The 27801-nt window shown below is 39.1% G+C and overlaps 1 protein-coding gene across 1 annotated transcript in view; it reads right to left on the reverse strand.

The window, feature by feature from the left end:
- LOC142008263 (desmoglein-1-like) overlaps positions 1-15315 on the reverse strand; it is a 33087-nt gene extending 17772 nt beyond the window's left edge. Inside the window, exons 1-9 of the mRNA XM_074985450.1 lie at positions 15235-15315; positions 12318-12446; positions 11023-11169; positions 10707-10854; positions 7926-8089; positions 7523-7657; positions 6780-6965; positions 4713-4984; positions 357-490 (exon numbers count right to left, since the gene is read on the reverse strand). Coding sequence (XP_074841551.1) covers positions 357-490; positions 4713-4984; positions 6780-6965; positions 7523-7657; positions 7926-8089; positions 10707-10854; positions 11023-11169; positions 12318-12446; positions 15235-15315 — 1396 coding nt within the window. The remainder of the gene's footprint in view (positions 1-356; positions 491-4712; positions 4985-6779; positions 6966-7522; positions 7658-7925; positions 8090-10706; positions 10855-11022; positions 11170-12317; positions 12447-15234) is intronic.
- Between the last annotated feature and the right edge of the window lie 12486 nt (positions 15316-27801).

Here is a 27801-nt window from a genome sequence, read left to right on the forward strand (position 1 = left end):
CATTCACTTACTCTGATCTAGTTCTGCAGGAGTAAGGGAATGTTGAAGTGCGGAGCTTATTTTGAAGCTGCCCCCATCTTCACTGTCAATCTGCAATTCAAAGTCTGCTCGCATAGCTGCCATTATGCTAATGAGGCACTGAATATGCACATTAGCCTTCTTTGAACTGCCTCGCTACCATGGCACCTCAGATGGAACAAGGATAGCGTAGCAGCAGGCTTAGAGTGTGGCTTTTGGCCAGTTTCATTCTACCACTCAGGGAAACGCTCACTTTAATAGGGAAGAAGACAAGTATTATAAGCCCAGGACAGTGCTACAAAACTGCGAAATGACAAATGCTAAATCTTTTTTCTTACCTTTCGTAATAGCCAGTATCTCAGCTTTGTATAGCCCATTGTATGATGCCAAATTAATAAATTTGTTCAGTCTGATTTCACCAGTTGTGGGGTGGACAAAGCAATAGGCACCTGGATCACGTCCCATCACATATCTGTTTTTGGTTTATAAAAACTGTTTAGGATTACATTAAATGTAAAGTACTACAAACATGACAGTACCAAACACTCAGCTGGTGTAAATTTGCACAGTTTCATTGTCATCTGCTGAAGATTAGCCCCCAATTTTGTTTTCATGTGAAAATTATTAATTTAACTTTTGTACAGAAATAAATTTTAATGTGCTGGAGAAATACAAATAAGCTAACAGGTTTTATAAACTATGACACTGAATAACAGTAAAATGTTCATTACAGCTGTAAAATGTATCTTACTTCAGCCTGCACACTGCTTTTCCTTTAGCCAGTAAAACTAACATAACAGAAAATCAGCCATGTAACACAAGGGTAATTCTTTTCAGGAGGTCTGATGACATATTAAGACTTGCAAGCACACTTTGTCCAATTTGTCACCAAAATCCCAATATAAACTCATTGCACTGTAATATACTGTTGCATATTTGTTAGTTTTAAAATATTTTTGTTACTTTAAGATACTTCCATGTATGCCAAAGGCCAAGTTCTATAGGCTTCACTCAGACAAATACACCATTGGCTTCACAAGGAGAGTTGCCTAAATATGTGTGCAAGATACAAGAAATAATTCTTCTGGCCTACTCTGTGCTGTTTAGGCCTCAGATGGAGTACTGTGCCCAGTTCTGGGCACCATATTTTAGGAAAGATGTGGAGAAATTGGAGAGGGTCCAGAGAAGAGCAATTAAATTGATTAAAGAGCTAGAAAATATGACCTACAAAAGAAGATTTAAAAAATTGGGTTTAGTCTCAAAGAGGTAGCCATGTTATTTTGGATCTTTGCAAAGCAAAGGAAGCAGTTCTGTAGCACCTTAAAAGACTAACAGATTATTTATTAGGTAATGAACTTTCATGGGAAAGACCCACTTCTTCAGATGCTGCAGCAAAACTGAGAGAAAAACTAAGAGAAAACTGAGGAATCAGCTACATATAAAAATTAAAAAGGTTTGTTTAGTTTTTAAAAGAGAAGACTGAGAAGGAACATGATAGCAGCTTCCAAATACTTAAAGGGTGCTACAAGGAGGAAGGAGAAAAATTATTCTTCTTAGCCTCTGATGATAGGACAAGAAGCAATGGTCTTACATTGCAGCAAAGAAAGTTTAGGTTGGACATTAGGAAAAGTTTTCTAATTGTCAGGGTGGTTAAATAGTGGAATAAATTGCCAAGGGTAGTTGTAGAATCTCCATCATTGGAGATATTTAAGTACAGGTTAGATAAATATCTAACAGGGATGATATATAAGGTGCTTGGTACTGCCTTGAGGGCAGGGAACTGGACTTGATGTCCTCTTGAGGTCCCTTCCAGTTCTATGATTCTATGATATAGTTATACGACTTTTTATATTATCATCTGCTCTATGGAAAATTTGCACTCTTGCTCTCTCTTCCTATATATGTAAGTTTGCATATAGTTAGGTAAATATATGTGCATTAGGAACTACTCTTGCTTGCATGAAAATCATCTGAAGATGATCCTATTCACAATTTCTATGTACGGATGGACACAAAATTTAATATGTTTCAGAAATGCCACTGATTCCAACAGGGATACATTTGGATCTGTGTGTTTTTGTTATAAGGTACGATGGTAGTGGTCTGTATATTTAGGCTACTCTTACTTTCCATTATAAAAAAAAGTTGTTATTCTAAAACTGCTACTAATAAAGCTTGCACTTACACTGTTTGCAGCATGCCTTTCAGACAGAAAACCCCTAAGCTGGGGGAGAGATTTTATTTGTCTAAATTAATTTCTATTCAGGTTCAGCTGAGATATAAACTGATAGACACTACATTTTCCTCCTTTTTCATTTAAGTCTCAGGCATATTTGGGCAGCTGAGCAAAAGAGTCACTAAATTTGAACATTCTAAAGAGCTGCGGCCTTGCTGACATCAAAGCACTACACTGGGAATGCCGGGGAGTTGTTGAAGTAGCTATAGCAGCATATGGAAATAGGGAGAACACCTGGCATGGCTCCTCTCTACTAAATTCCTCACTGCAGGTCTGGACCCAGCACATATCCCTAGCAGCCTTCTCATGATGCAAAAAGGGGTAGGAACCTTCACTTTCCAAAAGGAGGGGGAAAAAGTTGAGCTGGACTCCCCACTACCATCCCTGGGAGCCAGGACATATAATCAACAGTATGTCCTGAGTCTGGGATAATAATCTTTTCCTTCTGCAGGCTAATTTAATTAGTCCTGTAGTTTAGATAGCAGCATTCCTTGCTGCTGCAATAAAAGTCCAAGGTTCACCTGCTGATGGACTTGAGGGGATGTAGATAGTTACAACTGCACAGAATAAACTTTGTTTTTGTCTTTTTCTAAACAGAAAATTAGGAGAAGGTCACTTGATTAAAATAAAGTTATTTGGATTGCAAAATCAAACCCTCAAAAATGAAGAGATGCCAGATCTCTGCCTGGGCAATCTTATTTTGACCCCTTTGTGCACGTGCATTATGGTATAGTGGTTGTGGCCAGCCTGCAGCTTGTCTGTGCAGGGCTGCCAGATTCTGCTGGTTTCCCTCTGCATAGGTTGTTTCTTATGGGCATTACTAAAGTGGCACATGCATACAGCAAGGACGTGAAGGGAGACATGCTGATTGCATGTAACAATGAAACCCATGCACTCTGTCTGCATCCCATCAAAGCATTGCTATGGTTCATCCAGTACACCCTGCAAACTCCAGGTACACAAGTGCAGTAAGCAAAACTGCCTTATCCCAGGATTCATCCTGGATACAAGAATCTTGCAGCCCACTGAGCTGGGGCGGGGCAGGTGGCATTCGTGTTGCCCATCACTGTGTTAAAGTCTTTAAAGACACGATCTCATACTGTTTTTTCCCCATAAAACTCCAGCCTCCTTCAGAGAACAGACTGACTGGTGCACATGGCTCTAGAATTTGGATTCACATGTGACCATAACACTGACATTTCCTAATTTTCAAATGCTTGACTTTGCTGAGCATATGTTCTTTTAATATAGTTTTTTAAATATATTATAAATCCGCAAAAGACAAACAGTTTGACCAGGCCAGATGTAACTCAGCCACATCTACAACAAGAGATAAATTTGAATTTAAGGCAGTTAGCTTGATTGTATCAAGTGACAGGCTTCACTGTAAATACCATCCGCTCAATTTAGGGAACACTAATATTAATGCCATAATATCGTCGGAACTGGGTGGGTCTAGCATCAAATTCGAATTAAACAATTCTAATGAAGACTAGTGTGTAAGCTCCCTGTCTTTTAATTGAATTCATTAGCCTCCAGAGGCTGACTGGTGGTGTTGCACCTGCCTCCTGGCTGCCCACCATTTGTGGTCATGAGGAAACTGACCAGCGCAGCGGCCCTGGTAAGTTTCCCAGCTTTTGAAAGTGGCAGGGAGCTGGGAAACTGATGGCACTTCTGCACCTTGCTCCTGGCTCCCTGACACATCTGGGAGCTGGGAAACTGACCAGTGCAGCACATGGCTCCCTGCTGCACCTGGCTCCCTACTGGCTGCTGCAAGTCAGGCACAGCAATGCTGGTCAGTTTCTCAGCTCCCCCAACCTGCAGAGACCCAGGAACCAGGCAGTAGGGTGAGCACTGCCCCGTGCAGCAGGGCCCAGGGTGATGGCGCAGAATGTTGGGTTGAGGGAACTGTGGGATAGGTTCCCACAATGCAGCATTATAAAACTGAATTTAATAAAATTGAATTTATTGGGCAGTGTAAATGTAGTGGAAGACTGATTTTGCACCCTTCCTTTCCTAGCCACTGTTACTATTCAGTAGGACTCTTCAGCTAGACTTTGGTTGGACAAGGCCCCATGTTCATGAAACTATTTGGATGGTCTTTGGCAAAACAGAGATGTGATTAATACAAAACAGTTTCTTTGGAAAATAAAGTGCTTTATAATATCTAGAACAGACAATACGGTTGCCAACTTTCCTATATGCTTTGTTTAAAATGTATCTGCTATCAATTTAGGATGAAACATTCAGATTATTTAAATGGTTATTTATTGTTTTATTTATTTTATAATTAAAAAAACCTTTCTTGCTTTTAAATATGGAGCTGTCTCAGGCTCTGATTCTGCTGTATAATCTAAAGTAGAAGATTCCTTCTTCTCCTGGCTCAACTGCTGATGTAATTAATCAGGCTTATTGCTGGGGAGGGGATGTTATCCATAAAGAATAAAGACATTCTTACCTGACATTTGATGCAATTTTTCCAGTTTCCTCATCAATGGCTGCGTATCTTCCAACAATGTAACCAGACACGGTTCTCATTGATAAGGTTGCTGGCAGATAAAATATCTTAGAAGATGGATGAAAGCATGGTGGTTCTATCAGATTTTTTACATGTACTATGAGGGGAGTTCCAGTAGCTTTAAAGTCTTGAAGAATGGAATGGTGGAATGGAGCTTTGTTTCTAACACCAAAGCTCAGTTGATGACTTTGTAACATTTCATAGTTCAGTGGCTAAAAATGTTAGAAACGAAGAAATAGGATAAATCCATAAACTCTCAGTTTATTCATTAGTTTTAGATATATAAACACACACACTCCTCTCTTTCCAATGGATACATTCTTATTGTGTTTATCATGGGAGGGGGGTCCTTTGACTGGGCGTCAGGGAAAAAGAAAAGTCTAAAACACTTGCTTGACAGGGGACAGAGCTGCCCCCACCTTTGGTTCACTGCAAAGGAGATTGGGGCTAGCTGATTCACTGCTGTGTGGGTGCTTTTGTCTAATGAACTAAGCCTGATATTTCTGAAAGCTTCTTACTCTCCAGATGGCAAAATATTTTGAGAGTCAGGCCAGTGTGAGGGAGATTTGGGAAGGAGACTGAAGCTAGAAGGGCTTTCAAGTTGAAGCAGAGCAGGATCCCAGGACCAGATGTTTGTCCTGTTGAGTTCTGACGACACCAGAAAAGAGCCCATAGTAAAGCTTAGCAACCCAACAGGGTAGATGCAAATCCAGCTGCAGGTAGCATTCAAAGGATGCTAACAGGAGCAGCTGGGCTGCTTGCCTTATCACTGCTCAGCTTGCCCAGTTCGACTGCAGTAGAACTCTTGACCTGCGAAGCAGAGACTTGGAGTATACCTGTTCTATAAAGTGCCTAAATGTAATGAGATTGGCAGTTCTAACCCAGCAGGTTTAGCAAAGGTGGGGCACGAATTTGTCTTCAAGGCTCTTTCTGTGGCTCCTTTTTTCTTTGGCCTCCTTGCTAATCTAGTTCCTTCTATACTACTCTGAGCCTGTGGCTGAACTTTCATGTGCCACGACAGACACTAGTGTGGCTGCTTTACAAAAGGGGAGGATTACGTGACTATTTCCGCAGTTGTATAATCATACAGTACATAGGGCTTTGCTCAGACCGTTATTATGTGCATCCCTCTAAATTTAGTTTTCTAAGTTAAAAATTAACAAAATATTTATGCTTTTATTGATCGATCATAGACTTTAAGACAAAAATAACTCTGATTAGTGGGAACTTAAAGAAATCAATGCATATTCAAAATACTCTGTTTAATGAAGTTACCCTTAAGATGAAAAAAACCAAGAAATACAGTTAAAATTGACACCCCACTTTTACTCTTTGCCTTTGCCACACTGAACTTGAGTCCAGGCAAGAAAGTGAGCCTTAACTTTTATTATTGCAAATTGCTCTATGAATGGTATATAGAGGCTATGTAAACCACAAATTTCATAGGAACCAGGGGCATCAAAAGAAACAACCTGCACAGATTGCAAAGACAAAGAGAACACAGCCAATGGGATGATAGGGACTGTTCTGATGAGAGGATCCCTCATGGAGGCATACTATATGCTTCTCTTGGCAGCAGTTGCTAGGTGTTGGTAAAGGATAGCTCGGGGGTTGCATTTGAGCCTCCTAACCTCAGAATTATGAGTTCAATAATTCAGGGGGCCATTTAGGGATCCAGGGCAAATAGATTAAAAAAGAAATGGTTCAGGCTGCTTTTTGATCCTGCTGTAAAGAAGGGGACTGGACTTGATGACCTCTGAAAGTTCCTTCCATCTCTGTGAGATAGGTATGCTTATCTCCATATGGTTGTAGGACCATAGCCTCCTCCCTGGCTAGGCTTTTTGATCTGCCCAGCTGCACTCTCAACATAAGTATCTCTGGAACCTTTTACACAGGGAGTACGTGGTTTAGAATTCCTTTGCATTTTATACACACCAGAATCTGCCCCTTTATGATCTGGAAATGTCATTGTTCAACCTGTGAACAATAATACTTACATATCCTTACCTTAATAACCTTCAGAATACCCATATTAGTTATTGGATCTGTTACAAATTCAAAGTAATTATCGTCATTGCCAGATAAAAAGAAAAAGTCTGCCAGCCAATTGTCCGAGTTCTCTTCATCAAGATCAAAAGCTTGTATCCGTAGCAGTTCAGAACTGAGTGCATTTTCTTCAATGCTGACTGAATACTGGAATGACAGAGGCACATTCAGTTAACAAGCACTGAAAGACATTTTGTAATGAAGAAGCACTACCCCAGAGAAGTGTATGTAAGTTTCACCTTTTTGAACGATGTTATTTTCACAATCGATACTGGCGATGAATACACTTATTTGGAGGTGGTTCTGATTGCTGAAACAAATGCATGTAGTGCCCCACATGTCTGTGAAATTATCTTGGTTGAGGTCAATGGGTGTTTCTTGTGAGCAAGGACTGAATAATTCCTGAATATGGACTACATAATTTGTCCTCTACTTCTTCTGCATGAACAGCTACTCTAGTTGATTTCATGAGACACAAAAAGTTGTGCATTTGTCATCAGAACTGTGCCCAGAAACCACAAGCCACTTTGCGAAACCCTGATCTAAGCAGGTGAGTTCTGACTCATGAGAACAGTACCTTTGATAGGACTATTCATATGAGCAAGCTCTTCACAGAAAGGGTAATGGCTCCACTGTTTAACTCTGGGCTGCTAAGGCACAGAAATATTAGTGGTGTTACTTTGGATGGGAAAAAAAAAACTTACTGAACTCTGTGAAAGAGTTGGGAAATTATCATTGACATCAATAACATTAACAGTGCAGGAACAAACGGAAGAGATTCCATCTGCAGCTCCATCACGGTCTGAGGCTCTCACAACAAGAGAGTAGCTGCCACATTGCTAAATTGGAAAGAATAATGAACACGTTATTTACAAGCAAAAACATAAAAAAAATACTAACCAGTAATTTCTTGCAGCTTTTTTCAAATACACCTATTTGTTAGTGATACAAAGATTTGAGATAGCACAGAAAACCCCCAACTACCTATTATTATAAAATAAAGCCATTTCAATATTCTGTTTCACTTTTGTAACAAGTAAATATATTAGTCTCTCACAAACAAACTCTTTCCTTCATGACTCATTATCAATATATTGAAGTTTTTACCTCTCTGTCCAGAAAATTTGCTATGTGCAATTCTCCAGAGTCTTTTTTTAGAATAAACATTGATGGACCTGCAGGTTCCTGACGTTCTATCCTGAAGGCAATTTTGGAATTCAAGTGACCGGGTTCATCTGCATCTGTGGCAGTTATTTTCATCACCAGAGTAGCTAGGAATTGAGATAATATCATTTAAATTGGCACAAGAGCCCCATTTTGTTAATTTAAATTATTCAGCAAGACAAGCAGTCTTAAAAATTCAGTTGATAAAAACACAAGAATTATATTGCCTATAAGGAGCTATGTTTAGTTTCATTTACTAAGCAAAGTCTAGAAAGTACTGGATAAGAGCTTCTTTCAAAAGAAGAAAAGAAGGGTTCTTTCTAAGATGGGGTTTTCTTTCGAAAAGGCTGTGTCCACACTGCTTTTCTTCTTTCGAAAGAATATGCAAATGAGGTGCCAGATCTGTAAATCTGTGCCTCACTTGCATTTTCAAGTTCCTTCATTTTCATGCCTCTTTTGAAAAAGGAGTGCTAATGCAGACGTAGCTTTAATTACACTATATTTTAAGAAGTGTGTTGTAATTTCACATTTATATATATATAGGGCTGTATAAACATGGATTTATTTTAAGAACAGTATATAAACAAATATTCACAGTTTGTTTTCATGAAATCATGAATATCAGACTCTTCCCCTCCAATCCCCCAGGCTGTTTCTACACATGCCACTTTCTTCGAAAGTAGCATGCTAATAAACAGCCTGAAATATGGTAATGAGGCACATATGTAAATTCCCAGCACCTCATTAGCATAAGGTCACAAGATTTGGAGTCCAGAAGACGCTCTTCTGGACCCCAATATGGCATGTAGAAGCATGGCCCCCTGGGGGGCGGTCTGCCAGATAATTTGGAGAGTTTCTTCATATTCACTAGTTTATGTTCAAGTCTTCCTGACATTTTGAATATGCATTTTAACGTTGCAGGATAAATTGAACCTCTCTCATCTGGAATTCTCTCATCTAGCAACATCCATAATCTGGCATGATTTTAGTTAACCAAATGACCTGTGGCAAAGTTTCTCATAGACCCATAAAATTCCCTTACAGCTACCAGTGCTGGCTCTCAATGTTCTGTGTTGTTATTTGGCTGTAATTTACCCCTAAATGTCTTCTAAGAGTCCGGTAAGCAGTGGAGGTGTTAGTAATGTGCTAAACAATATTGACCTCCTGAGGTCTGGCAAATTCTCTCTTTCGCCACTGGTCAGGTCCCCAGGGTGCCAGAAGAGAGAGGTTCAACCTGTATTAATTATACCAAAATGTGTGTTCATATCTGAATCTATCACATGAGCTAACTTTATTCATGAGGCTTTTAATTGGACAGCTGGGTGGTAGATTTCCTTAAGGTAAAAAATTGCCTTTATTCTCAGTGATCGAAGTAGATAAAGTGTGGAATTCTATCATCTGAGGTATTCAGAAAATCATAGTGCATGATCACAATGGTCCATACGGGCTTTAACATTTACGAAAACATGACAAAAAGTAGGAGTTCACCGATTTTGTGACTGTATGTTACTATGGATGTTGATAGCATAGGGTTAAACACATTGCACCATTTTGTGCAGTGGGACATGACAGGAGGAAAAGAATGGGGCAATTGATTAAATACATTTGGAAGGCATCCGTGTAGCAAACCTATAGAGCTAGGCCTGTGACTGCATACATGCACTTGGCTATGGAAATCTGAAGGGAAACAACTACTTAGCTCTCAACCATCCTTTCCACCCACTCAGATATTGCCAGGACGAGAAAAGGAACAGATAAACCTATTATGTATCCCCAAGTTTCCTGCTTCGTGCATGGCACATATGTGGTAAGATGTCCCTTTCACATAGGAGGGGAGGGAATGCAAGAGGCGGTACAATCTACTTTCTTCTACTTACTGCCTCTCAGGGATTGACTTCACTGCAAATTGCCTGAAAGACTGATCTAGTAATTCTGGGGTGAGGATAGACAGAGAGAAGTTGTGGTCAACATTGTGACAGCTACTTATGGCTAAACCTGGTCAAAGTAATAACTTATTTTTTAAATGCATTCTTACAAAGCATTACAAATGAAGGCCACATTGAGTAACATGCAGGACTGGGGCCTAACAGAACTTGAAATTCTTCTAACAGAAAAGTTTGAGACTGATAAATATGTGTCCATAATTTAAAAAGCAATGAGCAGTTTTCACCAAACATAGATTGGTTTTAAATCACAGGATGGACTACCATAAAGTCAGACCTTTGAATCGTCAAACATATATTCCTGTGAATAATCTTTCTACTCCCATTAAGTTCAATGACACCTCTGATGAATGTAAACATTATTTACATGCATAAGATCGGGGGAATTCTTCTAGCAGTAAGCCCTAGGCTTTGTAGGAAGGGTTGTTGTATTAGGATGTTACTTTGCAGTGCCAGCTTTAGCCACCTTTTTAGTTACACAATCACATCTTTTCAGATCAAAATATATGGGAAAAAGGATATTTTATGTATCCTCAGTGTGGGGAGTGTCCATCTTGCCATACTTAGGCTAGTGAACACTGACAAACACTCAGAAACAAGTAATCAACCACAACAAGAAAAAAAAAGAATCTGCTTTCCTAAAAAATTATAAATGTGAAAAGAATTTGTTTAAGAACATTATGAGCGGATGAATAAAAAAACAATACAGTAATTGTCTTGCAATCTCCACAGGGTTGGCTACTCACAGTTGCTGTCATATGCGTACGGAACAGGTACTTACAGTCCATGGAGCTTTCTTCAATAGACCCTGTAAATGTAGCTACTGAAAATACTGGAGGATTGTCATTTATATCCAGAACTTTGACTCGAAGCTCAAGAGGCGTTTCTACATCTCTTCCAGTATGTGCATGTTTAGCATAACACGTTAGCTGAATAAAGAGGTTTACAAATATATATATAATTTCACAGAAAAAGACAAAAGCTCAAATTTTGAAAATAATTAAATGATGCTTCATTTCCCTCTGCATTCATCAACAGAAGGCATGAAGTAAAAGAAAGGAGGCTATACTGTTCTCAAAAATTCATTTAATACTTACAAGAAATTCTGGGTACGTCTCTCGATCAACTATTGATGTTATATTAATTTCTCCAGTTTTTGAATTAATAACAAAGATCCCAGCATCAACCCCAACTCCAGAGAAGCTGTATATAATTGGCATGTTTTCTTCGCAGTCTGATCGAATCTACAACAATAAACCCAACAAAATAGAAAATAGATGGAAAATAGAAAAATAAATAGACAAGAGTATACTCATCATAGTTCACTGAGAACACGAGTGATGGCTTCTCCCTTCACAAAAAAATCTGAGTTACTCTCTTCACAGGCCTTGCAGATGGTATTGTGTCAGAATTCATGGTGGGCTAGGTGTAGCCCCTTAGAAAGCTTTTTAATGCTGCTCTTTTAGCATGTATCTACACCGCCATTAAACACCTCTTTGCCTGTTTGAGGACTAGTCAGACCCCATCCCAATCCTGGCTCTCAGGGATTCCTCAATGTGGGTAGGGAAAGAGAGTGCCATTATACCTGGCATACTCAAAAAAGAAGGAGAGGCACTTATCTTCCACTTGTGATCCAGGAGGCCTCCACGCTGCCCCCAAAACACTCAGTACCACAATCTAGCCCATAACTCTCTGATCTTATGGGTGGATGTGGGCCTGTTTGCAGGAATTTGTGTGGGGTGTGTGCTTTTTTTGTGAATGTGGATGGCAATTTTTTCAATGATAAAAGAGCTGAAAATAGCTATGCAATGAGTGTGCATAAGAGAAGTTAATGAAAAATTAAGAGTGAAAACAATGATTTGGTGAAATGATTTTGTTATAACATACTAAAAGTTTATACAGTAAGAAAGATTATATAGAAATTACCTTCTGGGATCTTGCTATAATATCATAAATGAAAAACAATATTCCCTCTGCCTACTTGCTTTCATGTTGCTAATGGCCAAGGGCATGCTGGGACATGTAATCCTTTCTTTGCCCCAGGGCCAGATCACTAGGCAGGGAGCTGGCCAAGGAACTACTGCTCTCAGCGTGCCTGGGATTCCCCCTTCATGCCCTGCAGGCTCCCCCTGCACAACACAGCAAAAAGGCAAGGAGAGAAACTGGATTGGGTGAGGTGTATTCAAGCCCTTCACCCCCACCCCTGGACATGGGCCGGGTATGGTAATCTCAGTAGATCTAGATGTGCCACAGCTCCTTCCCGCTCTTTGTGTGCCTTTTCTGGTTTATTGTTTAAAAGTCTCCATCAATTAGATGAATTATATCACTAGGTTTAACAGTTTTTTCTCTGCAGCATTCTTTTTAATTAATAAAGAGCACTCTGCACCCTTACTTTGGCAATTGGATTCCTCCTTGAATTATCTTCTCCTTCCCTACAAGCTGCAGCATATTTAATCCAAGTTCGCTTTTGTCTTCTGAGGGTTTGCCATTGTGCCACACCACCTTCATTCCATTCTTTCACCTTAGGTAGAGAGAGTTCCAGTGTCACCATGACAGACAGAATACAGTTGTAATGAATATAGACTGGTCGGATTTTAACAATGTAAAGTAGGGAAGACAGTACAGAGTAAACAGTATGAACCATTAATTATAGACTAGTGGTCTATCTATAAAGCATATAGTCCCAGAGCCTAAAATGGCATAACCTTACTCTTGCTTATGTGAGCAGCCTGCTGACTTCAGTAAAACTACCCAAGAGATAAGGAATTTGCAGGACCGGATCTCTTTCCTTCATATGTCAACATTTAAGTGCTTTTTTTCAGGGTTTATGATCCAACAATCCCTCCGCTTGCAAACACCTTTGAAGTCTTAAGAACATAAGAACAGCCACACTGGGTCAGACCATAGGCCCAGCAAGCCCAGTATCCTGTCTTCCAACAGTGGCAATGCCAGGCGCCCTCAAGGGAATGAACAGAACAGGTAATCATCAAGTGATCAATTCCCTGTTGCCCATTTCTAGTCTCTTGTAAACAGAGGCTAGGGATACCATCCATGCCTGTCTAATAGCCATTGATGGACCTATCCCCCATGAATTTATCTCATTATTTTTTAAACTTTACTATAGTCTTGGTCTTCACAACATTCTGTGGCAGGGAGTTCCACAGGTTAACTGTGTGTTGTGCGAAAAAATATTTGCTATTGTTTGTTTTAAACCTTCTGCCTAGTAATTTTATTTGGTGACCTCTAGTTCTTGCATTGTGAGAAGGAGTAAATAACAATTCCTTATCTATTTTCTCCACACCAGTCATGATTTTATATACCTCTATCATATCCCCCCTTGATTATCTTTTTTTCTAAACTAAAAAGTCCCAGTCTTATTAATCTTTCCTCATATGACAGATGCTCCATACCCCTAATCATTTTTGTTGCCCTTTTCTGAACCTTTTCCAATTTCAATATATCTTTTTTGAGATGGGGTGACCATATCTGTACACAGTATTCTAGATGTGGATGTACCATGGATTTATACAACGGTAACACGACATTTTCTGTCTTATTATCTATTCCTTTCTTAATGATTCCAAACATTTTGTTATCTTTTTTGACTGCTGCTGCACACTGAGTGGATGTCTTCAGAGAACTATCCACAATGACTCCAAGATCTCTTTCTTGAGTGGTAACAGCTATGTCAGACTTCATCATTTTATATGTATAGTTTGGATCATATTTTCCGAAGTGCATTACTTTGCATTTATCAACATCGAATTTCTTCTACCATTTTGTTGCCCAATCACCCAATTTATTAAGATCGTTTTGTAGCTGTTCACAGTCTGCTTGGGACTTAACTATTTGAAGTAGTTTTTTGTCATCTGCAAATTTTGCCACCTCACTGTTTATCCCTTTTTCCAGATCACTTATAGATATGTTCAATAGGACTGGTCCCATCACAGACTGCTGGGGGACACCACTATTTACCTCTCTCCATTCTGAAAACTGAGCATTTATTCCTACCCATTGTTTCCGATCTTTTAACCAGTTACCAGTCCAAGAGAGGACCTTCCCTCTTATCCCAGGACAGTTAACTTTGCTTAAGAGCCTTTGGTGAGGGACATTGTCAAGGCTTTCTGAAAATCTAAGTACACTACATCCACAGGATCCCCCTGTCCACATGCTTGCTGACCCTTTCAAAAAATTCTAATAGATTGGTGAGGCATGACTTCCCTTTACAAAAGCCGTGTTGACTCTTTCCCAACAAATTATGTTCATGAATGTGTCTGACACTTCTGTTCTTTACTAGAGTTTCAACCAGTTTGCCTGGCTTTGAAATCAGACTGACCAGCCTGTAGTTGCCACGATCTCTGCCGGAGCCCTTTTGAAAGATTGGCATCACATTAGCTATCCTTCAGTCATGTGGAACAGACCCTGATTGAAATGACAGGTTACAAACTACAGTTAGTAGTTCTGCAATTTCACTTTTGAGTTCCTTCAGAACTCTTGGGTGAATAGCATCTGGCCCTGGTGACTTATTACTGTTTAGTTTATCAATTTGTTCCAATACCTCTTCTAATGACACCTCAATTTGAGACAGTTCATCAGATTTGTTGCCTGAAAAGAATTGCTCAGGTTTGGGAATCTCCCTCACATCCTCAGCCGTGAAGAGTGATGCAAAGAAATCATTTAGTTTCTCTGCAAATGCCTTATCATCCTTGAATGCTCCTTTAGCATCTCAATCATTCAGTGGCCCTACTGGTTGTTTAGCAGACTTCCTGCTTCTGATGTACTTAACATTTTTTTTGCTATTACTTTTTGACTCTCTAGCTAGCTGTTCTTCAAATTATTTTTTTTGGCCTTCCTAATTATATTTTTACACTTCATGTGGCAGCGTTTATGTTCCTTTCTATTTTCCTCACTAGGATTTAACTTCCATTTTTTAAAGGATGCCTTTTTGTCTCTTACTGCATCTTTTACTTTATTGTTTAACCATGGTGGCACTTTTCTGATTCTCTTACAATGTTTCCTAAATTGAGGTAGACATTTAAGTTGAGCCTCTATTATGATGTCTTTAAAAAGGTTCTATGTGGCTTGGAGGGATTTCACTTTAGGTACTGTACCTTTTAATTTCCATTTAACTAACTTCCTCATTTTTGTGTCATCCCCCTTTCTAAAATTAAATACTACAGTCTTGGGCCTCTATAGTATTTTCTTAGCCACAAGAATGTTAAATTTAATTATATTATGGTCACTGTTACCAAGCGGTCCAGAAATATGCAGCTCCTTCTCTTTAACAAATATTTTCATAAACATATTACCTCGACATGAAATCCAGCGCTGAAGTCCAAGATTACCTGCAGATACAGTAATACCATTAGTGGAATACAAAGGTTGTGCATCTTTCATCGACAAATCTAAGAAAAATGTACTGAGCAGCATTGGGCCCTCAATCTGTGTGAACAAAATGGATATATTCTGAAAGGAGCTGTGCACAGATGATGAAATTCCTTTTGTCTAGAGAAAGCCTTAGTAATTTGGCTCTAGGTGGGTAAAATGCGGGATTGAGAAAGCAAAACCCAGTCCTGACATGCCATTAGGGCACGGGTCTGCAGCAGGGCCCACTAACTCATGTCCTCACTTTGTGAGGAGGCTGCAGAACTCTTATCAAGACTTGGGCATTCACCTGATATGTTCCCTTTCTCCAGGCTGCTGCTGTAACCCACACATCTACTGAGGTGGTTCACTGTCCCATGTAGAGGCACCTGGACCACTTACACGGAAAGAATGAGTTTCCTCTACAGCCTTAGCTGAGAACCTACTGACTCTTCGCTCAATCTGTAGAGGCTCATTCACTTAACTCCAGAAGTCCCAGATTCCTGTAGGCAGTTACACTACCATCATTGCTCTCAGAACCTCTTATCTGGGGGTGACAGCATGACTTTTACCCAGCTTTCTTTTCAGGTTTGGGTTGAAGGTGCAATTTCATGTAGCTGACATATGCGCATGTGTTGAGTGGTTGGATTACAGTTAGCAATACTTTCAGAATGTAAACATTCCAGTTAAGAACTGTGATGTAGCCCAGAAGCTACGCACCCCAATGCTGCTCCCATTTCAGTCAATGGGAAATCTTCCACTTACTTCAGCTGGAACTGGCACTTCAGTGGGACTTGTTGCTTAGATAAGAGGAACAATATGTTGTCCTAATGCTGTAAATGTTATTTGTTTTTTTTCTCAAAAAATAATCAAAGGAACACAGAGCAAAGAGGAACAAAGAAATGACATTGATCAGAAGAAAAAGTGGCGATAGTGCCATCATTGCTTATCAAAGAACAATAAGCAGAAGCAAAGAAGTTTATTCCGTCCTTCAAGAGGAACCAAACTGCTCTTGCTGTGAAAATTTAGGGTTGATTATGGCTTATTTCCTGTATGGGGAAATGAGTCAATTTAATAAATCGTGGGGTTTTGGGTGGAGTGGGAAGGCAGGGGAAAACAGGAGGAAGGCTGTGCAAGGCAGAAGTCCTTCCTGCCCCGCCTCCACCAACTATACAAAATGTTCTGATAAAACAGAGCTCCATGACTCTTCACTGATTTACAACCTTTATAACATCATTGATGTCTGTGGGTTATATAGGATGTAAATCTGCATGGGACTTGCCTCATGCACTAAGCCCTCCACTTCCTGGTGTATCAATTTGCATTTTCCAGTTTTAAATCCATCACACACATAAAGCATCCAACACAACAGCTAATCTTTTCCCTTAATGTTCTTTACATGTCAGTCCTCTGCCTAGCTTAATCCACTCCCTAGTGTTTATGTAGTAAAATAAATTTGGGCTTACATAACATAAACAAGGACTGTTGTCTCAGCTCTTACTCCTGTCAAGTATACATTGAAATACTTTTTATGCCCTGTGTAGGCTAGCCATAACATTTCTTCTAGTAACAGGACAATTCTGGTTTAAATACTAAAAATCTGGTAAAGTTTTCAACATTGTAATATTGTAATAACTGACATAAACAGGCATGGAGCCGTCTAGTGACCTAGACTCAGTAAAATGAGCTTTAGTTTACCATACAAATGAGGTGCTGACAATCTGATTTTTCTCAATAATTCATTACATTTTAGATGGTTGTCAGAAAAAGGGCATTATGAACTATTTGTACAAACAGCGCTGAGAGTAGTGGAGGGCTGTGTTCCAGTCCTGATATTACTACTGTCTTGTATGATTTTGAACAAATCACTTATGGTTCCACCTTGCATGGGGCAGCATTAAGGATGAAAGAAGAGGTGCTGAGCATACAGTGTCTGATCACTGTTGAAGATAGGGCCAGATCCCTACTCCTTAGTCAAAGATAACACACCCATTGATTTCATTGGAAGTGAAGGTGATTCCCTTAAAGACAGCCAACAATTTTATATTTAGAAGCAAGTCTGAACATTTGTTCCTCCCTGACTTATCTTCTAAGTTTCTGAGTTCAGGGATCAGTGTTTTCCTTACAAGAACTGAGCTCATCACAAACATCTGAAACTGAGTACTGTATTCTGTTTTAGCATTATTGATATCTTCAGCTTCTGACCTCGGGACACAGAATATTAAGCTTTATCTTTGGCAGGTAAGTGAAGGATAAAACTCTTTTTCAAACATTGTGTTTGAAAACTTAATGTATGTGTCATAATTTTCTGCTTACAATTTATAATCATAATGCATTTTTACATGAAAACTTTAAATGTGCATAAGCAAAACTAGATTAAAATGATCCAGCCTGGACTCATTCTGTCTGAATAGGTTGCTCATAGACAGGGCAACAAGATGAGGTCCAGGTTAACTTTAAGAGAGACTTGTTGGTAAAAATGCTGCAATTGTTCTTAATAGGTTTGTGTCACAGTCCAAGTCCAGCCCAGTTAACTGCCTTGGTTTTAGTATATGAGTCTAGATTCTACATTACTCTTCACAAGAAAAAGATTTTGTTTATAGAGTGGCTCCAATGAAGTCAAAGACATTAAACTCTGGCTAGGAAGCCCAAGGAAGTACATGGAAAAATTCCCAAGGAGTTTAGTGGGCAAAATTAAGTAAGGACATATTCATGTGAGTAAAGATTTCAGGATCAGAGCCAATGTGAAATTGCTTTAAAACAATGAAAAGCACAAGAGGAAAGGGGCATTTAGTATAACTGTATTTTTAAATATAGCATAAAAGTGCAGATCATACAGTAAAGTTATGAGTTCAATGTCAGTTATAGAATTAGCCCCAGATCCTGCATCTCTTTTATGAGGAAAGGCTACCAATGTGAATGTTTCTGTTCAGCATTGAAAAGGCCCACCAATGCAAGCACCTCAGTGAGAGTTATGGACCTTCTCCTTGCTCACCATACTTGGCTATCTTTTATAGCCTTCTCTTCCCTGAATTCCACTACCAATCACATTTCTCAGTATGATTATGTATTGTTGTAGAGCAACTCACCACAGTTTCATTGACTGCGCATTTTAAACAAATGGATTTTATGCCAGGAGTGGTGGAAGTTAAAAAGTGGTGGTTGTTACAGAGCTTACTGTATAGTCCATGTCAAGTTTAACTCACACATCTTTCTTCAAACCATTTTTCTCCAATGATTATTAAGTAAGTATATTGTCAAAAGCTGGCCGTGGATTCTAGCACTTAATATAACTTGCTTAATTTTTTAAAACTCACTTATCTCCAAAGGCAGTGAGGCTCACAAATGCCTAGTTAGCCATGTTGTGAATCCTTTATGTGTGTTGGTGACCAGTTACAAAGTAGTGGCCTGCAAGTTAGCCCCCTGAAATCAGTGGGACTGCCTGGGTGATTGTGTACCAGTAATCCCTGTAAAATGAGCAGCCATTCAAGGGAGATTCAAATGTGGCTCAGCTGATTAGCCACAGCTAGGTTTTGTTTCTACTGGTGGTGCACATTCACACATAACTCAATACACATAGAAAAAAATTATTCTGCACATGGATTGAGAAAATCTGCACCTGGATGGAAAGGATTAGAGGAAATGTTGCTGTGTACCCTGGGCAAGGTTGCACCATCTGGCTTCAATGTATTAGTGCCAGATGAAGAGATGTAATTGTGGGTCAATTTTTTCCACCTGAATTTAGGCTGAAGAGCACCTTGAGACTGTTTATAGAGTAAGGTACTATTCAGTGTGAGGCAGCAGAGGCGGAGGTGGGCAGAATCTGGACCAGTGTAGGCAAGAAAAATATTTCTCATGGAAGGATAACTACAAATGTGAATAGGCTCTTTAGAAAGGAAGAGTGATAGACATGTTGGACAGGTGGCTTTAGCCTCACTTTTAATCTAAAAATAAGTGACAATTTCAACATTTAGCTCTGGAATGGTAACAGAGAGGGAGCCGTGCTAGTCTATATACTATCAAAACAAAAAAGCAGTCCAGGAGCACTTTAAAGACTAACAAAATAATTTATTAGGTGGTGAGCTCTCGTGGGGCAGACCCACTTCTGAAGTGAAGAAGTGGGTCTATCCCACAAAAGCTCACCACCTAAAAACTTAGTTTTTTAGTCTTTAAAGTGCTCCTGGACTGTTTTTTCGTTTTGACAGCTATGGAATGGGTTTTGAGTTCAGGCACAATTATTATCCACTAATAGAGTGAATGAGATGATACTCTATTGACATAGGGTTGCTCTCTGCTTGACAGGAACAAGCCTGCTTTGATATCAGTGCAGAGTTGACCCACAGCATGGAGCAAATTAAACCACCATCAAGAAGGGTGGAATGATGAAATCCCAACATGGGCTGATATTACACTGATTCAGTATCTTCTTGCAGAGGTTTCCTTTGGCAGAGCTCCTGCCCGGCCCCTTTGGGAATTAAAATGGAACACTAAATGACAGTGCTGATGACCTCCGTGCTTCCTTAGGATGAAATCCCTTCTGGCATGAGTAATTCCCAAGGCACTGAGGCCACTGACAAGGGAATGTAAAACCTGCATTAGGGCCTTAGTTGAGAGCTAGCTGGCTTTCAGATTGTGCTGTAGACTATGGCTTTAGCCACAAAGGTTGCAGGTTCAGTCCTTCCTGGTGGCAATATGTGTCTATTGGCCTTGCATATGCAAGCAACCTTGTTGGCCCAGAAGGGTGTACAAGAGTTAGACTGGGTCCACACTAGAAAGTTCTTTTGGAAAAGCAGGCTCTTTTTTGAAAGGTCCTGCTAAGTGTCTACGTACAAAATGCCTCCTTTTGATCTGAAATCAGGAGCTCTTTCTGGCGGCCCTCTTCCTCTCCCAGATGAGGAGGATCATCTTTTTCCGAAAGATTCTTTCCCCCAAAAACACCATGTATAGATGCCCCAGGGGCCCTGTCTCTGAAGATTAGTCCTCGAGGAGCCGGATTTTTTGATTCCTGGCCCATTCTTTTGAAAGAGCACAGGCTGTATGGCCGCTGTCTATTGAAAGAGTGGATCAAACTTTCAATTCGCATTTTTGTGAGTAGATGCACTCTTTCAAAAGAAGGATTTTCAGAAGAGATCTTCTGGAAAAACTTATTTCAAAAGAAAAAAGCAGTAAAGTAGCACTTTAAAGACTAACAAAATAATTTATTAGGTGAGCTTTCTTGGGACAGACCCACTTCTTCAGACCATATGCATACCAGAACAGACTCAATATTTAAGGCACAGAGAACCAAAAATAGTAATCAAGGTTGAGAAATCAGAAAAAAATTTATCAAGGTGAGCAAATCAGAGAGCAGAGGGGCGGAAGGTGTGGGGAGTCAAGAATTAGATTAAGCCATGTATGCAAAAGAGCCCCTATAATGACCCAGAAAATTCACATCCCGGTTCAAACCATGTGTTAATGTGTTGAATTTGAATATAAAAGAGAGTTCAGCAGCCTCGCTTTCCAAAGCAGTGTGAAAATTCTTCTTCAGTAAGACACAAACTCTTAAGTCATTAAGAGAATGTTCCTCTCCAATAAAATGTTGGCTGACTGGTTTGTGGATCAGGACATTTTTATGTCTGTTTTGTACCCATTATCTCTTTGTCTAAGAGAGTTTGAAGTCTATCCAATATACAAAGCATCTGGGCATTGTTGGCACATGATGGCATGTATGATGTTAGTTAAGGAAGATTGCTGTAGTGTTGACATAGTCTTAGTGAATCTTTCCCTGTGTATATTATCAGACTCAATATTTGAACTTAGATTCCATATGTTGACATACTCTAAGCTAATCACAAAGTTGTGTTAAGGATACTGTATTACCACTGCATGAGACATGTGGTACTAAAGAACCAGTAAGTATCCATCTTTAAGATTATGAAAAATCATAAAATCTTTATTTTTAGCTTTGCCTGACCTGGAGGTAACACAACTAGGAAGCCACAAGAGGTACGAGTTTTACACTTGAGATTTTTCTTTTGCATTTGGGACACCGCTTGTTGGGAATGTTCTGAATGTGTGCCTCAGAACAGCTGGGGGAAATGAAGGATTTCACACAGCTATCCTGAGCTGTATGTGAAAGGAAGATTAGCATCACCACTCTCTTCTAGTGGCTGCTCTACAGAAATTTTTTTTAAAAAAAGCCATGAAGCTACTTGTGGCTAATGAAGGATCACTTACTTCAGAGACCTTTTTTTCTGAGTCAAGGTTCCTCATTATGAGCTGTTTTCACAATGAGCTGATGAATGTGATGTCTGTCTATGGTACAAATAATACTCTCTTATATAGCACTTTTCATCAGTGGATCTCAAAACACTTCATAGTCTTTAGTATATTTACTCTTACAACAGTCCTGGGAGATAGAGAGGTGCTATCTTACAGATGGGGACCTGAGGCACATAGAGGCTAAGTGACTTCCTCAGGGTCACATGGGAAGTCTGTGGTGATATGTGAACATTAAGTATATGGGTTACATCAAAAACCTACATAGTTAAGTGCCGCAGTATCTATGTGGCTGTTGATTTGTTACATGTGCAGCAATCAGCACCACTGAAAAGGTACAAGGTTTGCGGTATGGTACTGGTATTTTGGGGCAAGTAGAAAGCTGATTGGAAATTAAAACTTGATAGCTTTGCTGGAAGGCTCAGGGTTTGAACCTTGGTTGTCTTCAGCGTGGCATCAAGATTTTTGTCTTTTCACACATCATTATCCTGTATGAGGCTTCACAATGAAGGAAAGGGCCACAGGAGAGAGAGTAGTTGAAAGAGGTAACTGAAGTGAAGCACACAATGCCAAAAAACCATCTTCATTAGGACAATCTTAAACTTTTTTATGTTTAATCTTTCTCAAAGTTGGCACAGGAGAAAAATCTTCAAAAACACCATTAAAGTCACTGGAGCTACTCCAGATATATACAACTGTAACTGAGAGCAGAATTTTGCCCTTAGCATTTAAATAGCACTTTGGATCTTCAAAGCAGCATTCAGACATTAACTAATCACTAGCTGCCAGCCAAGCAAAATTATAATATGCAATTTTGGAATCCTCCCGCTTCCACCTACTCACATTCAAATGACTGAACATGCCCACAATGCTTCGTTTGCTCTGATTCCCAGACTGGTTCCTATAGGGCCTGAGTCTACTCTTTGAAGTCAAGGGGAGTGTTTGTGATCTTGTTGGGAGGAGTATAGGGAACTCACAGTCGTTATATTACTCATTCTTGTGCCACTGGTCTTATGTTGGTGTCAGCACTTTAAGTCAGATATTGCTCTCCTTACTCAGCCAAAATGCTCACTGAGTAAGGGCCGGTGAGGACAAACTCTTTCCTTTCATGTATGTCTATTTCCAGAGTTCTGTAACTCAACTACGCAAAACCAAACCAAGGCATTGTATGCTAAATACTGAGCTACAGAGCTAGCTAATGAGCTTAGGACTGAACTTTCCTCCCCGCTTATTTAAACAAACCACATAATACCTTTATGTCTATACAGAAAAGCATATTTCTCATCGCTGTTAGCTTAATGGCTTGCCTTTAATTAATAAATAGTTTCCTTTTTAAGAGGAAACTTTGTAAGATGCCTTTTCAGGTTGTTGTTGTCATTGATGATGTTAATTTACAAATGGCCAAATGCTTTTGTGATACATTGGAAGCTGAGGGTGATGCTTATATGTGCTGGCTGCGTCTAAACTAGCAAGTTTTTTTGGAAGATTTTTCGAAAGACGGGGGCTCTTTTGGAAGATCTCACAGAGAGTGTGTGCACAAAAAGTGTCCTTTCAAAAGTAAATCGAAAGAACACGGAGCTCCTTTTGAAAGCGCTGCTCCATTCCTGTTTCAGGAAGAGCACCTTCTTTCAAAACCTTCTTTTGAAAGAAAATATGTGTAGATGCCCCGCTGGCCCTTTTTTCCAAAAGAGCAATCCTCATGGGGCCTGATTTTTCGACCCCTGGCCCGTTCTTTTGAAAGAGTGGGGGCTGTGTGAACTCTGTCTATCAAAAGAGCAAATCATTCTTTTGATCCACTTTTTTGTGTGGACGCACTCTTTTGAAAGAAGTTCTTTCAGAAGAGATCTTCCAGAAGGGCTTCTTTCAAAACACCTCTATAGTGTAGACATAGCCGCTATGTTTTCCCAATACATCTTCCACTGATGTTAATGGAAGTTATGCTCCCCTCTGCAGTGACAGCAGAATAAGGCCTAATGTTTCACTCACTTTTAAATATTTGTATTCACAAAACTAAACCCCTTCACAAGTTTGTCATCAGGATTTGTTCCCCTCTATCAAATAAATAATACAGGTCAAATCCTACAGAAATTCGGTGTGGTGCCATTTCTTAGCTGGCATTAACCATTTGAAAAATGAATGGAGAGCTAACCCGAGTAAAGGTTCTAAAGACATTTTTTCTAATCTTGTATTTAATAATTTAGGCACCTAAATGTAATTTTAAGCTCCTAGATTAAAAAAAATTCCTGATTTGCAGTTGAGCTTACAACCCAGTTTCCATTCAGCACCTCTGAAAATAATTGCACTTCTACTTTAAATATTAAATATAGAGTTAAGTATTTAACTTTAGACACTTTGAAAACTTTGGCCTAAATTCCAAAAGCCAAATTCTGCCCTGAGATACATGTTGCAGCTTCTATTGGATTCAGTGGGTGTTCTGTATGCATATCTAAAGGGAGGGTTTGGCCCCGTAATGTAATTATCCAACCAAATTATGAGTGGTCAGAGCAACCCATACCTTTGCACTTAGAAAAGAAAGGGAAGAAAAGAGATGGGAAAAAATTGGTCCTGCAAGAGAGCTGGTAAAATTAAGATTATTATAAACTAACCATCACTTAGTAGCTGGAAGGAGAAGACATACTGGATCAAACCTATAATTTCCAAAAAACATGCCTGTGCAGTCACCAGAAACAAAATCCAGTTCTATACCTTGTACTCATACAATTAATGTCTTTGAAGTCATCTGAGTAAAGGTTGCAGAATCAGGCCCACACCTGGGGAAATGTGTACCAAAATTTAATAGTGTCAGAGCATGGTGTGTCTCTGGTAAAGTAAGGTTTTCATTTAAAAATGCATATAGAATACTGCAGGCCTTGCATCAATTTTTTAACACTGAATTATTTCACAATTTATTAATCTCTCTGCTTCTATTCTTACAAAAGGCCTCACTTTCTTATCCACTTAGGAACTACTCTGAGACTGATTTAAAATAAGACTCCGGTAAATTCCAGCTTGACCAGTCCTCTGACAAGAGAAAGACATGATAATAGTTGATTCGGCTGCATAATGACATTCTATGCAGCTAACAACTGCCAAAATGTGGTTAGCGTTTAAAGAAGCTTTCACTTCTCCTGGCTGAAACTGAAATCCCGACTCAGTTACAAAATGATGATAAAATTAGACATATTTTCAAATGACACTTCTGCAGTGTTGAACAAAATTATTTTTCTGCAATAAAATATGCACTTGAATAGAAAGTAATTTATAGTACAATTGTAGTTTATTTGCACCTAAGTTCCAAGCATAAAGAATAACCATCACCATGTAAATTAATAAACCTCATCATACCTAATACTGATAATATTGAGCAAAAGGCTAAAATTGTTATTACAACACACAACATTCCAGACCAGGAGGAGACCTGTATGCTACATGAAACAAACAGTAACTAATCTGATTCAGAACCATGATTGTTTTTCGCCAAGACACAAAATGGTTTCCTTGGCAGCTGTCCTTCTTGGTTAGTTCTACTTTACTGAATGCAAATCTAAGAACAAAATTTTTTTTAGTTTTTTCCACTAGAAAGTCCAGTGTTTTTTATTCTAAGGCAGTAATCTTCTGGATATTTTAGTATTATTCAAAAAGTTAATATATATTTACACTTCATTGTATAGCTTGTGGGAAAAAAACTCCACAGAATAAACTCTTGTACAGGGATTCTACTCATGTTAGTTTTTAGGGTCTTATAATTGTCCTTAATTTGAGAAAAGCAAGATGAAGTATGAAAAGCAAATCCAAAACAATAAAATAGAATATGATGCCAAAACTGAGCATCACAGAATCCCCTGAGATCCTCTTTCGTATCTGTCTGGTTTCAGTTAATTTCAGCTTCCAGATGCTTAGACAAATATTCTGCTTTTTTGTGCAATAATTAAAAATTACAATAATAGAATAACACCTCTACTGTAAGAGTTTCTGTATTCTCTACTTTTATACTCCAGTGCTGCTACACAAGTGTACCACTCAGTGATGGTTCCTTGCAATATTAATAAATGGGACACATCTTGCAATTGTTAGTCAAAATAGTGATTTTTTAAAGACTGCTAGATGTTTTCCCCCTCATTAAACTTGAAAAGACAAGCATAATAATAACAATTACTGCTACTGCTACTAGTACTAATATATTAGAAGCAAAACAGATTAGTAAGACATATTTAGGATTATAAATATGTCTTTTATTACTAATCAGAAATATACAATGTATAAAGTTATACTCATAAACAAGTCTGATAACATTAGCATTAAAGACAATTTTTTTTTTTTGCAGAAGCTTTTTGAAAGGTTAAGGTTGAAAATGAACTCCGGTTAATTTCTGTTGCACAGTTTTCAAAACTGCCTTGATTAATATGAGTTTCAGTGGCATTAGAAGTGGAAGAAGCAGTAAAAGTAATCATTTGTAGAAAAGGGCTGTGACTGACTTCAACAGAGAGCTTAAACATATTGTTTTAAAGTTCTACTTACCATTAAAATGAATAGAAAAGCAGTTCTGCCAGGGAGCCAATCCATTGAATCTGATTACTCTTAGATACAAGTCCAAGTGAGTTGGGGTTACACTCCGGTTCCCTTTCCCCCCTCACTTTGGTGTCAATGTAAAAAGACACTCACTCGATGTTCTTACACCCTAGCTTTGGAGAAGTTCTGCTTCCCTCTGAAGGTAGCACTGAAGATAGTGCATAACAGAGTCTGTTTCTCCACCCAAAAATCCTGGGCTGGTCTCACCTGAAATACTGAACAACATCATTATTGCTTCCAGGTAAAAGCTTAGAGACACACCTTAATTCTTATTTCAACAAACCCCTTTGCTGGATACCAAAGAGAACATTTTAAAGACAGAGGACAAGTGTTACAGAGACGATCCCAAGTACATTATACCATATCGTGAGAAATAATGAAAATGTTAACAGACCGCTTCAAATGCCTTTGGGAGACTTCTCTTTATGGCCAGTAGAGTAATAACGAAGGCACATAATGAAATTTAGGAATATTATTGTAATGTGTATGAACTTTCACAAATGTCTACTTCATCTGAAAATAACAGCAGAATAAAGCCAGTATCTGTTGTCTGGGCCCCTCATAGCCCAGGCCAATCTACACCATACGTAAAATTAAGAAAAATAAACTAAATCACCATAAGCAAGATCAGACAATATTTTGATACAGATCTTTATTTATAGGGTTATAGTAATATCGGAAGTATGTAGGATAAGAAATCAAGCCCTTATAATCCTATTAACTGCTGTGCTTTGAAACTCTCTCTTTTTCTTACAGGTCAACTCCACCCTAGTGCTACCAAGTGGAAGCAGAGATACCGTGCAATACATCCTCAGAAACAAGAATCCTACTGGCCATGAGTGGATCTCTTATGGCAGGCCACGGATGTGTGGTGTGGAACTCAGATGGAGCCAGATGGTGAATGAACCTCTCAAAAGGTGTGAGAGAAGGAAGCCTCAAGGAGCTTTCTTCAATTTCTTCAACCCTAACTTATGGGCAGGCCAAAATAGCACTGGGGAACACAGAGACTGAAGACACTTCATCCCTAGGTACACAAACCATCCCAGAATGAACAGGAAGAAGGTGGGATGATTGTTCCACCTTCTTTTCAAACCAGCTAGTTTCCTCAGAGATGGCACAGAGGGTGTGTCCCCAGTGCATTTAGGGATTTCTGGGAGAAGTTTGACTCCCTGCGGCACAATGCGTCTGGTTTGCAACATGCTAGGAATCTCCTGAGATGAGTTCAGTGGGAGCTGAGATTGCTCAGCACTTCAGAAATTGCTCACAATGGATATGTCCACACAACAAAGTTATTCCGAGATAGCTGCCTCTATTTTGAAATAACTTTGCTAGCGTCAGCACTATGCACACGCTATTTCAAAATAAATTTGAAATAGCGGGTGCATCATTTTGAATGTTGTAACCCTCATTGCAGCAGGAATAACGTCTATTTTGAAATAGGCACTGTTAAGACATGGAATAGTGCTACTTTGAAATAAGCCATAATGGCATCCAATGACACTATTTTGAAATAGGTGCTATGTGTACAGTCATGCTAAACAGCTGAAAGACATGGCCAAATTTTTGGGAACTGAGAAATAAGACTGAAAGGGGGATTTTTGTTGGACTCTGCAATAATGACACCAGCCAATATCTGCAGATATCTGACCACAAAAGTGCAATAGCATGGAAGTGATGAATACAAT

This window comes from Carettochelys insculpta, chromosome 2 (assembly GCF_033958435.1).
Source record: "Carettochelys insculpta isolate YL-2023 chromosome 2, ASM3395843v1, whole genome shotgun sequence".
NCBI classification, from domain to species: Eukaryota; Metazoa; Chordata; order Testudines; family Carettochelyidae; genus Carettochelys; species Carettochelys insculpta.